At 41.2% G+C, this 12,542-nt stretch overlaps 1 protein-coding gene across 1 annotated transcript; it reads left to right on the top strand.

The window, feature by feature from the left end:
• The first annotated feature begins 5,762 nt into the window (after nt 1–5,762).
• Nucleotides 5,763–8,500, top strand: lrrc10 (leucine rich repeat containing 10). The gene has a single exon (XM_057837299.1). It carries the CDS (start codon nt 5,888–5,890, stop codon nt 6,701–6,703), a length of 816 nt encoding a protein of 271 aa, XP_057693282.1. The 5' UTR covers nt 5,763–5,887; the 3' UTR covers nt 6,704–8,500.
• Nucleotides 8,501–12,542: the final 4,042 nt, after the last annotated feature.

Below are 12,542 nucleotides of genomic sequence, written 5' to 3'. Positions count from 1 at the left end.
GTGTAACATCTTGTACCAAGTTGAAATCACCCCCGATGATGACGAGGTGGTCATTATTATTAGGTAATGAAGCAAAAAAATTAGAAACAAATAAATCATCGTCGAAGGTAGGAGCATAAACTGAGGCGAGAATAACCTCGGTATTTAGCAATTTACCCGAAACAATGACAAACCGACCATTGGAGTCTTTGATGGTTTTAGAGGGTTCAAAAGCGATATCCTTATGTATTAAGATGGCTACACCTCTTGCCCTCTGGGTAAACCCTGAGTGGAAGAGATGTCCCATCCAAGCTCTCTTTAACCGTGAAATTTCAGAATCGCGGAGGTGCGTTTCTTGTAAAAAGCACAGGTCTCCCCCAAGTTGATGAAAATGTGAAATTACCTTATTGGCCTTGACAACCTTATTCATACCCCTGACATTCCATGACACGACTCGAAGGTTTCTACTACCCATCAGCATAGAACTTCAGCTGAATATTGGTTGAGCTACTGGGCAGGGAAAGTAAAGAAAGAAAATAATAAAAACAAACAGAAAAAAAACACACGCACATATCACCACACACTCGACGGAACAAACAAACAAATCCTTCGGGGTGATCAAATTTCTGTATCATATGAGATACTGACTTCCCGGTGTCTCCTACTACCGCTTACTCTGGCCCCAATGAGAAAAAGCACAAAAAAAAAAAAAAAAAGAAAGCTTGGATCGGATTAGCCCATATAAAACTAAAAACTCAAGACTGCATAGGACGCTGGAGATTTAAAAATAAAATGTAAATAAAATAAATTAAGTAATCAAAAATAATAATAATAATTAATTTGATAAACTAAGTTTACAGCCAAGGTTGTGTACAAGGGGAAAAAAAAAAAAAAAAAAAAAAAAAGGAATAAATAATCTATTGAATGGTGTCTACTTTCTATGTAATTTATCTAATCCATATGTTGGAGTATATTCCAAGAAAATTCGAAATCCAGCGGCCGGATCTAGGACAGATTAGCCGCATAGAATTAAGACAGCTCGTGTTGAACATCCGATGGGAGTTATTGACAAAAATAAATGACAAAAGGTATGTGCAAAAAAGGGGAAGAAGATAAAAAGTACGTAGAGAAAAAAAAAGTTATGAGGGCAGCTCCCCAAAAATTTCTTATTATTCGCTTTTTTAAAATTTATTTATTTATTTTCCTTTTTCTTATGTTTCTCCCACCTCCCTCTTCTCTCTTACAATAGTGGACAAAAATTTAATGATAAAATTAAGTGGAAAATCTAGCTACTGAGCCGACAAACCCAAAAAGGGTTGGAAAAAAAAAAAATATATATATATATACACATATATACATACATACACACATATGTATACATATGTACGTGTAAATAAGCAAACGGCCTGATATCATACAAACATAGGCGTGCAGTGTCCAAAAGTAGCATAAGAGGAAAGACGAGCAGGCCCCTTATCACAAAACTCAAGTACAGTATATACAACTCAATGTCGGCCTATCTAGTATGAAGCACATGTTCCAGCACCCCAAGTATAACACCAAATGCTTGAGATTTTCAAAGGGAGAAAAAAGGAAAAAAAAAAAAAAAAAAAGAAAAAAAAAGGGGCAGAGGGCTGAGAGAAAGAATGAGGAAGAGAGAAAAAAAATAATAATAATAAAACACCAAAAATCAAAACAAAAAGCAAAAAACGCTGTTTTCCTTCGTCAGACCTTGCAATAGTCCAGCATCGTGTCAAAAGTAAGTACATAAACAAATTGAGAATGGTCCAGATGCTACATTATTATTGCTTACTTATCTCTGTTGGGCTTGAAGGTAGTCCTTAGCGTCTTCTACGGTCTGCAATCTAATTCGTTCTCCTTTCTCTGTGATGATGAACAGCCGAGCCGGGTAAAGAAGTGAAGGTTTGAGTCCTTTCTTGTAGAGTTGTTGCATGACATCCCGGTAGGCCGTTCGTTGATCCATGACTTCGGGGGTGTAATCTTCGTGCAGACTGATGGGCTTCCCCAGGTAAACCATATCGGATCTTCTTTTCCGAGCTTCCCGAATGACCTTTTCCTTCGTTTGGAAGTCGTGGAACCGGACGATGACTGGTCGCGGTCTCTGGTCAGGCCTTGGTTTAGCCGTTAGCAATCGATGAGCACGGTCCAGCACAGGGGGGCTCGGCAGAATGTCTTTCCCAATGAGATCGGTCAGCAAGGAGGCGAAGAAGGCAGTAGGTTTTGGGCCTTCGATTGACTCTGGTAGTCCGATGATGCGGATGTTATTTCGGCGGAGACGCGCTTCCAGATCGGAGGTCTTGGCGTTTAGCTTAGCGTTGCTAACAGTGAGCTCCGCACATTTAGCTTCCAGAGTCTCCAAACGGGAACTCACTGCGGTTGCCTCTAATTCAAGAGTTGAGATGCGCTGCTCGTAGGAGTTTAAAGTGGTCTGGAATGCATCGAGCTTTGACTCAAGAGTGGAAATGGAAGATTTGAACTCCATGGAAAGGGCGGCTTTGTGATCTTCTAGGAGCCTACTCAGCGCGGCCATGTTCACACCCTCCTCTATTGTAGATTCTGTTGTCGGACAGTCTTTTTTCGAGTGTTGTTTTGTTGCCCTTGTAGTCATTTTAACGTACGACTCAACGTCTAACGTACGTTTAAAATGTACCGACTCGATGAATGAAAGTAGGCAATCCAAGCGGAGTATTGTCAAAGAAGGGTAGGAGCCCGAGCAGCGTGACTACTCCTAACGCTTCATCACCGGGATGGATCACTTTCTATTTATTGTGGGAATACTTCATGTACATTTTGGGTCACTTTCGCGTTGTTTCCTTGTTAACTCATTAGCATTGTTGATTTCGGGGCATTTCCAGGCCACTTCCTTTTGATTTCAGGTCACTTCCTTTGGGTTGAAAGCACTTACGGATCACTTTCTATTGATATTGGGATCACTTTATGTACATTTTGGGTCACTTTCGTGTCACTTCCTTGTTAACTCCTTGGCATTGTTGATTTTGGAGCATTCCCAAGCCACTTCCTTTTGATTTCAGGTAATTTCGTTTTGGGTTGAAAGCACTTATGGATCACTTCATGTACATTTTGGGTCACTTTTGCATCACTTCCTTGGTAACTCCTTGGCAATGTTGATTTTGGAGCATTCCCTAGCCACTTCCTTTTGAATCCAGATGTCTTCCTTTTGGGTTGAAACCACTTACGGATCACATTCTATTGATTTTGGGATAATTTCATGTACATTAAGGGTGACTTTTGAGTCACTTCATAGTTAACTCATTGGCATTGTTGATCTTGGGGCATTCCCAAGCCACTTCCTTTTGGGTTGAAAGTACTAACGGATCACTTTCTATTGATTTTGGGATAATTTCATGTACATTTAGGGTGACTTTTGAGTCACTTCATCGTTAACTCATCGGCATTGTTGAGTTTGGGGCATTCCCAAGCCACTTCCTTTTGGGTTGAAAGCACTTACGGATCACTTTCTATTGATTTTGGGATAATTTCATGTACATTTAGGGTGACTTTTGAGTCACTTCATAGTTAACTCATTGGCATTGTTGATCTTGGGGCATTCCCAAGCCACTTCCTTTTGGGTTGAAAGCACTCACGGATCACTTTCTATTGATTTTAGGGTCAGTTCATATACATTTTGGGTCACTTTCGCATCACTTCCTTGTTAACTCATCGGCATTGTTGATTTTGGGGCATTCCCAAGCCCCTTCCTTTTGGGATGAAACCACTTACGGATCACTTTCTATTGATTTTGGGATCACTTCATGTACATTTTAGGTCACTTTTGCGTCACGTCCCTGTTAATTCATTGGCATTGATGATTTTGGGGCATTCCCAAGCCACTTCCTTTTGGGTTGAAACCACTTACGGATCACTTTCTATTGATTTTGGGATCACTTCATGTACATTTAGGGTGACTTTTGAGTCACTTCATAGTTAACTCATTGGCATTGTAGATCTTGGGGCATTCCCAAGCCACTTCCTTTTGGGTTGAAAGCACTTACGGATCACTTTCTATTGCTTTTGGGATAATTTCATGTACATTTAGGGTGACTTTTGAGTCACTTCATCGTTAACTCATTGGCATTGTTGATCTTGGGGCATTCCCAAGCCACTTCCTTTTGGGTTGAAGGCACTTACGGATCACTTTCTATTGATTATAGGTTCAGTTCGTATACATTTTGGGTCACTTTCGCGTCACTTCCTTGTTAACTCATCGGCATTGTTGATTTTGGGGTATTCCCAAGCCACTACCTTTTGGGATGAAAGCACTTACGGATCACTTTCTATTGATTTTGGGATAATTTCATGTACATTTAGGGTGACTTTTGAGTCACTTCATCGTTAACTCATTGGCATTGTTGATCTTGGGGCATTCCCAAGCCACTTCCTTTTGGGTTGAAGGCACTTACGGATCACTTTCTATTGATTATAGGGTCAGTTCGTATACATTTTGGGTCACTTACCCGTCACTTCCTTGTTAACTCATCGGCATTGTTGATTTTGGGGCATTCCCAAGCCACTTCCTTTTGGGATGAAACCACTTACGGATCACTTTCTATTGATTTTGGGATCACTTCATGTACATTTTAGGTCACTTTTGCGTCACGTCCCTGTTAATTCATTGGCATTGATGATTTTGGAGCATTCCCAAGCCACTTCCTTTTGGGTTGAAACCACTTACGGATCACTTTCTATTGATTTTGGGATCACTTCATGTACATTTAGGGTGACTTTTGAGTCACTTCATAGTTAACTCATTGGCATTGTAGATCTTGGGGCATTCCCAAGCCACTTCCTTTTGGGTTGAAAGCACTTACGGATCACTTTCTATTAATTTTGGGATACTTTCATGTACATTTAGGGTGACTTTTGAGTCACTTCATAGTTAACTCATTGGCATTGTTGATCTTGGGGCATTCCCATGCCACTTCCTTTTGGGTTGAAAGCACTTATGGATCACTTTCTATTGATTTTAGGGTCAGTTCATATACATTTTGGGTCACTTTCGCGTCACTTCCTTGTTAACTCATCGGCATTGTTGATTTTGGGGTATTCCCAAGCCACTTCCTTTTTGGATGAAAGCACTTACGGATCACTTTCTATTGATTTAGGGATAATTTCATGTACATTTAGGGTGACTTTTGAGTCACTTCATCGTTAACTCATTGGCATTGTTGATCTTGGGGCATTCCCAAGCCACTCCCTTTTGGGTTGAAGGCACTTACGGATCACTTTCTATTGATTATAGGGTCAATTTGTATACATTTTGGGTCACTTACCCGTCACTTCCTTGTTAACTCATCGGCATTGTTGATTTTGGGGCATTCCCAAGCCACTTCCTTTTGGGTTGAAATCACTTACGGATCACTTTCTATTGATTTTGGGATCACTTCATGTACATTTTAGGTCACTTTTGCGTCACGTCCCTGTTAACTCATTGGGATTGTTGATTTTGGGGCATTCCCAAGCCACTTCCTTTTGATTTCAGGTCATTTCTTTTCGTGTTGATAGCACTTACGGATCACTTTTTATGTATTTAGGGATAATTTCATGTACATTTTGGGTCAACTCATTGGCATTCGGAGAAAAAAGTTTGGACGCTCGCAACCTTGCTAAAAATTCAATGATAGGCCACGCCCCTCCCTGTCTTCTCTGTCCCACCTCTTATCATCTGAGCAAAAAAAAAAGGGGCAAGTCATTTGCTTCAAATAGGGAGGAGGAAGCTGTTAGCGGTTGCCTTGCGAGTCAGGACAAAGCTCAGAGGCGCCCGCTAAGAAACATTCACTCAGGGACTCCTCCGTCTGATAGCACTAGATAAACACCTCGCTAATTGTCGCAGATGAAGACGCCCGCAGAGGACCTGTGAGCCGGCACCATGGGCAACGCCGTGCGAAGCCTCATAGCCTTCATCCCATCCAAACGCTGCAGACGCTTCCTGGCGGGGGACCTGACGGAAATGCCGCCAGATGGGACTCTGGATCTGAGCGGCCGTCAGTTACGCCGCCTACCCGTCACCGCTTGCGTCTTCGGCGAACTATCCAAGCTCTACCTGAGCGGCAACAACCTGAGCGGCTTGCCTGAAGAACTGAAGCTCCTGAGGAAGCTCCAGCTCCTTGCTTTGGACTTCAACCGCTTCGAGGAGCTCCCCGCCGCCGTCTGTAAGCTTCCCCGGCTTAGCATCCTCTACCTAGGGAACAACAAACTTTTCCGGCTACCCGAGGAACTTCGGGAACTCAAGGAACTGAACACCTTGTGGCTGGAGACCAATCGCTTCTCGGTTTTCCCGAGCGTGGTTTGCGAGCTGCCCAATCTGAAGACCCTGCATCTCGGCTACAACCAAATACGACGCTTACCGGAGGAGCTCGGAAGGTTGGAGGAACTGAGGAGCATCTGGCTGGCCGGGAACGAGCTGACGGAGTTTCCCAAAGTGCTGCTGGAAATGCAGTTCCTCGCCGTCATCGACGTGGATCGGAATAAAATCCAACGATTTCCGGGGCTCTGTCACTTGCAAGGACTCAAGTTGGTTATTTATGATCACAATCCGTGCGTTAATGCACCCGTGGTGGCCAACGGGGTGAGGAGAGTCGGACGTTGGGCGGATTGTTCTGATGATGAGCAGGAAGATGAAGGGTCAAAACTGAAGATGACGGAGACAGAAGAAGATCTCAATGTTCAACTCTCATCGGGATAGCTTTAAAAACTAGAAAATGCAGTTTCTGGAGAAATCTTTGCTCTACCATGACTCACTGTCTATGAACTTTGGAATATTCCTGAATGACTTAATGTACATTTTAGGTCGTTTGATGCAGATTCCCAAGCCGCATCTTTTGAATTTTTTGGTCACTTCCCGTTGGGTTCGTAACACTTATGGGTCGATTTTGGATCACTTTCTAATGATTTGGGGATATTCCCGGGTCACTTCATGTACATTTTTTTGGAAAATTTTAGTGTTTTCAGAGGTTTTTTTTTTGTCACTTCCTTTACTTACAATTCACTTTTTGTTGATTTTGGTCAATATCAGATGATTTTGGGACATTCCCAAACCACTTCCTTTTGATTCTGGGTCACTTCCTGTTGGGTTCATAATACTTACAGGTCACTATCTATTGATTTTGGATCACTTCCTAATGATTTGGAGATATTCCAGGGTCACTTCATGTACATTTTTTTGAAAATTTAAGTGGTTTTCAGAGGGTTTTTTTTTTTTTCGTTTCCTCTACTTACGATTCACTTTTTGTTGATTTTGGTCAATGTCAGATGATTTTGGGACATTCCCATACCACTTCCTTTTGATCCTGGGTCACTTACAGTTGGGTTTATAATACTTACAGGTCACTATCTATTGATTTTGGATCACTTCGTAATGATTTGGAGATATTCCCGGGTCACTTCATGTACATTTTTTTAGATTTTAATGTGGTTATCAAATATTTTTAAATTTTTTTGCATTGATTTGAGGGCATTTCAGGGTCACTTCCTGCTAATTGGTAACTTCTTGCACAATTTTGGGCTATTTCAGGTCACTTCCTATTGGTTTTAAGGCACTTACAATTCACTTTTTGTTGATTTTGGGTGAATTTCAGATGATTTTGGTGCATTCACAAAGCACCCTCTTTTAATGTCTGGTTACTTCCTGTTCATTGGTCACCTCCTATTGATTTTGGGGCATTCTTCGGTCACGTCCTTTTGGGTTCATAACACTTACAGGACACTATTCATTGATTTTAAATCACTTTCTGGTGATTTGGGGATATTCCCGGGTCACTTTGGGGGTTTTTTGCATTGATTTGAGGGCATTTCTGGGTCTCTTCCTGCTCATTGGTAACAATTTTGGGCTTTTTTAGGTCACTACCTTTTGGGTTTAAGGCACTTTTGGTTGTTTTGGGGTCAATTTCGGGTGATTTTGGGTATTCCCAAACCACTTCATTTTGATTATGGGTCGCTTCCCGTTGGGTTCATAGGCCTCCCAGGTCAATTTATATTGATTTTCGGTCAATTTTGATAAAAATTTGGCATTTCCAGGTCACTTCCCGTTCAGTGATCACTTCCTGTTGATTTCGGGGCATTCCGAAGTCACTTCCTTTTGACTTTTGGTCACTTCCTGTTGGGTTCATAACATTTACGGGGTCAATATGTATTGATTTTGGATCACTTTGTAATATTTGGGGATATTACATGGTCACTTCATGTATTTATTTTTTTTTGCATTGTTTTTTAGGGGATTTCTGGGTCACTTCCTGCTCATTGGCAACTTCCTGTAGAAATTGGCGCTTTTTAAAGTCACTTCCTGTTGGGTTTAAAGCACTTACAATTCACTTTTGGAGATTTTGGGTCAATTTAGGATGACTTTGGGGCATTCCCAAACCACTTCCTTTTGATTCTGGGTCACTTCCTGTTCGGTTCACAACACGTATGGGTCACTAGCTATTCACTTTGGATCACTTTCTGAGGCTCTGGGGATATTCCCGGTTTACTTCATGTACATTTTTTTATTAGGGCCCGAGCACTAGACGTGCGAAGGCCCTATTGTTTTGCAAAGGATTATTATTATTATTATTATTATTATTATTATTATTATTATTATTATTAGGGCCCGAGCACTAGGCGTGCGAAGGCCCTATTGTAATGCAAAGGATTATTATTATTATTAGGGCCCGAGCACTAGACGTGCGAAGGCCCTATTGTAATGCAAAGGATTATTATTATTATTATTAGGGCCCGAGCACTAGGCGTGCGAAGGCCCTATTGTAATGCAAAGGATTATTATTATTATTATTATTATTATTCTTCTTTCTTCATGGCAAATGAAAATGGCCAATTTGGAGGCCTGAACATGCACGAAAAGTCACCAAAATTTGCACATACGTGCAGATTCGCGTAAAATTTGATAATCTAGCGTCGTTTTGAAAAAATGTCAAAAAATGGCTCAGTGGCGCCCCCTTGACCCTTAAAATTTTCAAAAAGGCCTTTCCTCTCAGGTTTTCAACGTAGAGCGATGAAATTTGGGGAGTAGATACCTTATGCCTAACTGTTCAAAAAAGCCTCTTGCACCCATATTCCAAATCTGACAGGAAATCGGATATTTTGGATCAAATGTGAAATTTTTTCGGTTCACAGTTGGAGTTTACGTTTGGAGGCCTGAACATGCACGAAAACTCACCAAAATTTGCACATACATGCAACTTTGCGTAAATTTTGATAATCTACAAAAAAATTTAACAAAATCGCTCAGTGGCGCCCCCTTGAAATTTTCAAAAAGGCCTGTCCTATTAGGTTTTTTCAACGTAGAATGATGAAATTTGGTGAGTCGATACATTGTGTAAAACTGCTCCAAAAAGTCTCTTGCACCAATATTCCAAACCCAACAGGAAGCCGGAAATTTTGGATCAAATGTGAAATTTTATCGATTTACATTTGAGACCTTGTCGCTGAAGAAAATAGTTGGATCGTCTTCAAAATTGGTCAGACTATTCAGGAGACATATGAGATCTTAAGTTTTCAAAATGGTGAGTTTTCACTCAAGGGTCTGACCTGGGCGTGGTCCCAAAGTCGGCCATTTTTGGGCAAAATACCAAATTCAGAATATGATTAAAAACTCGGTGATACAACGTTCAATCTTTTTCATTTCTAGCATGTATATGAGATATCCCAGCCTGAACACGACTGCATTGAAATATTACCCATTAGGCCTGGCGCCCCCTAGTGGAAACAGGAAATGGCCTTCTTTACGAGACAGGCTCCTCCTCCAAGGGAAAAAAATCTATTGACCTCAAACCTGTTTCAGGGGAGCCTCAAGACATGTGTTCAGGTCCCTGATGAAAAATATTGAGGTTTCGTTGAAGCGGAGAGGTCCAAACTGGAAGTGAAAATGACCGTCAACAATTTGTCTCGCCAAAAACTTTGAACAGTCATAACTCGGCAGATATGCAACATATCTGCGCCAAACTTTCCGTGTTTGTTGAGAGTCATACCCTGAAGGTTCTTGTAGGGGTCATTTGCATCAACTCTACAGTGCCAACTAGTGGCGACAGAAAGAAGTTTTAAAAAAGGCCTTTCCTATTGGGTTTTTTCAACATAGAGCAAGGAAATTTGGGGAGTAGATACCTTATGCAAAACTGCTCCAAAAAGTCTCTTGCACCCATATTCCAAATCCAACAGGAAATCGGGTATTTTGGATCGAATGTGAAATTTTCATGGGTTCACAGTAAGAGTTTACATTTGGAGGCTTGAATATGCATAAAAACTCACCAAAATTTGCACATACATGCGGCTTTGGATAACGTTCGATAATCTTGCAACGTTACGAAAACATGTAACAAAATGGCTCAGTGGCGCCCCCTTGAAATTTTCAAAAAGGCCTCTCCATTTAGGTTTTTTCAACGTAGAGGGATGAAATTCGGAGAGTCGATACCTTGTACAAAACTGCTCCAAAAAGTCTCTTGCATGCATATTCCAAACCCAACAGGAAATCGGGTATTTTGGATTGAATGTGAAATTTTTATCGATTTACAGTGTGCACATTTTACACCTTGGCACCTAGGGAATTAGTTTGATCATTCTCAAAATTGGTGAGACTGTTCATGAGGCATATGAAATCTTAAGTTATAAAAATGGTGTGTTTTCATTCACGGGCCTGACCTGGGCGGGGCGCCAAATTCTTCCATTTTTTCGCCAAAACACCGAATTCGGAAAATGACTGATAACTCCCTCATACAACGTTCAATCTATTTTAAATCTGGCATGTGTGTGAGGTATACCAGCCTGAGCAGGACTGGATTGAAAATTTACCATTTGTGCCTGGCGCCTCCTAGTGGGAACAGGAAATGCCCTTTTTTACGGGACACACTCCTCCTCTAAAGGGAAAAAATCAATCTACCTCAAACCTGCATAAGGGAAACCTTAAGACCTGTCTTCAGGTGCCTGATGAAAAATATTGAAGTTTCGTTGAAGCGGAGGGGTCCAAACAGGAAAGTGAAAATGACTGTCAACAATTTTTCTCTCCAAAAACTTTGAACAGTCATAACTCGGCAGATATACAAGATATCTGCGCCAAACTTCCCGTGCTTGTTGAGAGTCATACCCTGAAGGGCCTTGTAGGGGTCATTTGCATCAACCCTACAGCGCCAACTAGTGGCGATAGAAAGTCACTCGTTTTTCCAAAACATGTCCAGTTCTTTTCAGGTTGGTCATTGTAGTTTCAAGACCTATTAAAATACTTTTTTACGGCCCATGTCCACGTGTCTCTGTCTGTTGCCGTGACGACCCTTTGTTCGCCATTTAAAGGAAATATTTTTTTTCAGAGACTCAGGGAGCTTATACAGCCACAATAGTTGGCACACTTGGTCGAATTGGCCCAGTTAGAAGATTAATTTTGGTTTTGAATAAGGGCCTGGCCGCACAGCTCAGAAGTGGCTCCTTTTTTGTAGTACTCTCTCCAATAGGGGTTTTTATCTCTTGGGTGTGGGAATGTAAATAGGCGACTTTCGAGCATGTTAGGTTCTAATGAGATGATTAGAGAGGAGGATCTGCCACCACCCTGACCTGCACACAGTCCGAATTTGCGCTAGATTGCGAGGGCCCGTTCAGTCCTGCTTGCAGGCCTAGTTATTATTATTATTCTTCTTTCTTCATGGCAAATGAAAATGGCCAATTTGGAGGCCTGAACATGCACGAAAAGTCACCAAAATTTGCACATACGTGCAGATTCGCGTAAATTTCGATAATCTTGCGTCGTTTTGAAAAAATGTCAAAAAATGGCTCAGTGGCGCCCCCTTGACCCTTAAAATTTTCAAAAAGGCCTCTCCTCTCAGGTTTTCAACGTAGAGCAATGAAATTTGGGGAGTAGATACCTTATGCCTAACTGTTCAAAAAAGCCTCTTGCACCCATATTCCAAATCCAACAGGAAATCGGGTATTTTGGATCGAATGTGAAATTTTTTCGGTTCACAGTTGGAGTTTACGTTTGGAGGCTTGAACATGCACGAAAACTCACCAAAATTTGCACATACATTCAACTTTGCGTAAATTTTGATAATCTACAAAAAAATTTAACAAAATGGCTCAGTGGCGCCCCCTTGAAATTTTCAAAAAGGCCTCTCCTATTAGGTTTTTTCAACGTAGAACAATGAAATTTAGTGAGTCGATACATTGTACAAAACTGCTCCAAAAAGTCTCTTGCACCCATATTCCAAACCCAACAGGAAGCTGGAAATTTTGGGTCAAATGCGAAATTTTATCGATTTACATTTGAGACCTTGTCGCTGAAGGATAAAGTTGGATCGTCTTCAAAATTGGTCAGACTATTCAGGAGACCTATGAGATCTTAAGTTTTCAAAATGGTGTGTTTTCATTCAAGGGTCTGGCCTGGGCGTGGTCCCAAAGTCGGCCATTTTTAGGCAAAATACCAAATTCAGAAAATGATTAAAAACTCCGTGATCCAACGTTCAATCTTTTTCATTTTTAGCATGTTTATGAGATATCCCAGCCTGAACACGACTGCATTGAAATATTACCCATTAGGCCTGGCGCCC

Source organism: Corythoichthys intestinalis, chromosome 5 (assembly GCF_030265065.1).
Source record: "Corythoichthys intestinalis isolate RoL2023-P3 chromosome 5, ASM3026506v1, whole genome shotgun sequence".
In the NCBI taxonomy this organism is placed as follows: Eukaryota; Metazoa; Chordata; class Actinopteri; order Syngnathiformes; family Syngnathidae; genus Corythoichthys; species Corythoichthys intestinalis.
This window is presented reverse-complemented; position numbering and strand designations above follow the sequence as displayed.

Excerpts from the sequence above, each read along its gene's own strand:
- lrrc10 (XM_057837299.1), top strand. The coding sequence starts at position 5,888 with ATGGGCAACGCCGTGCGAAGCCTCATAGCCTTCATCCCATCCAAACGC.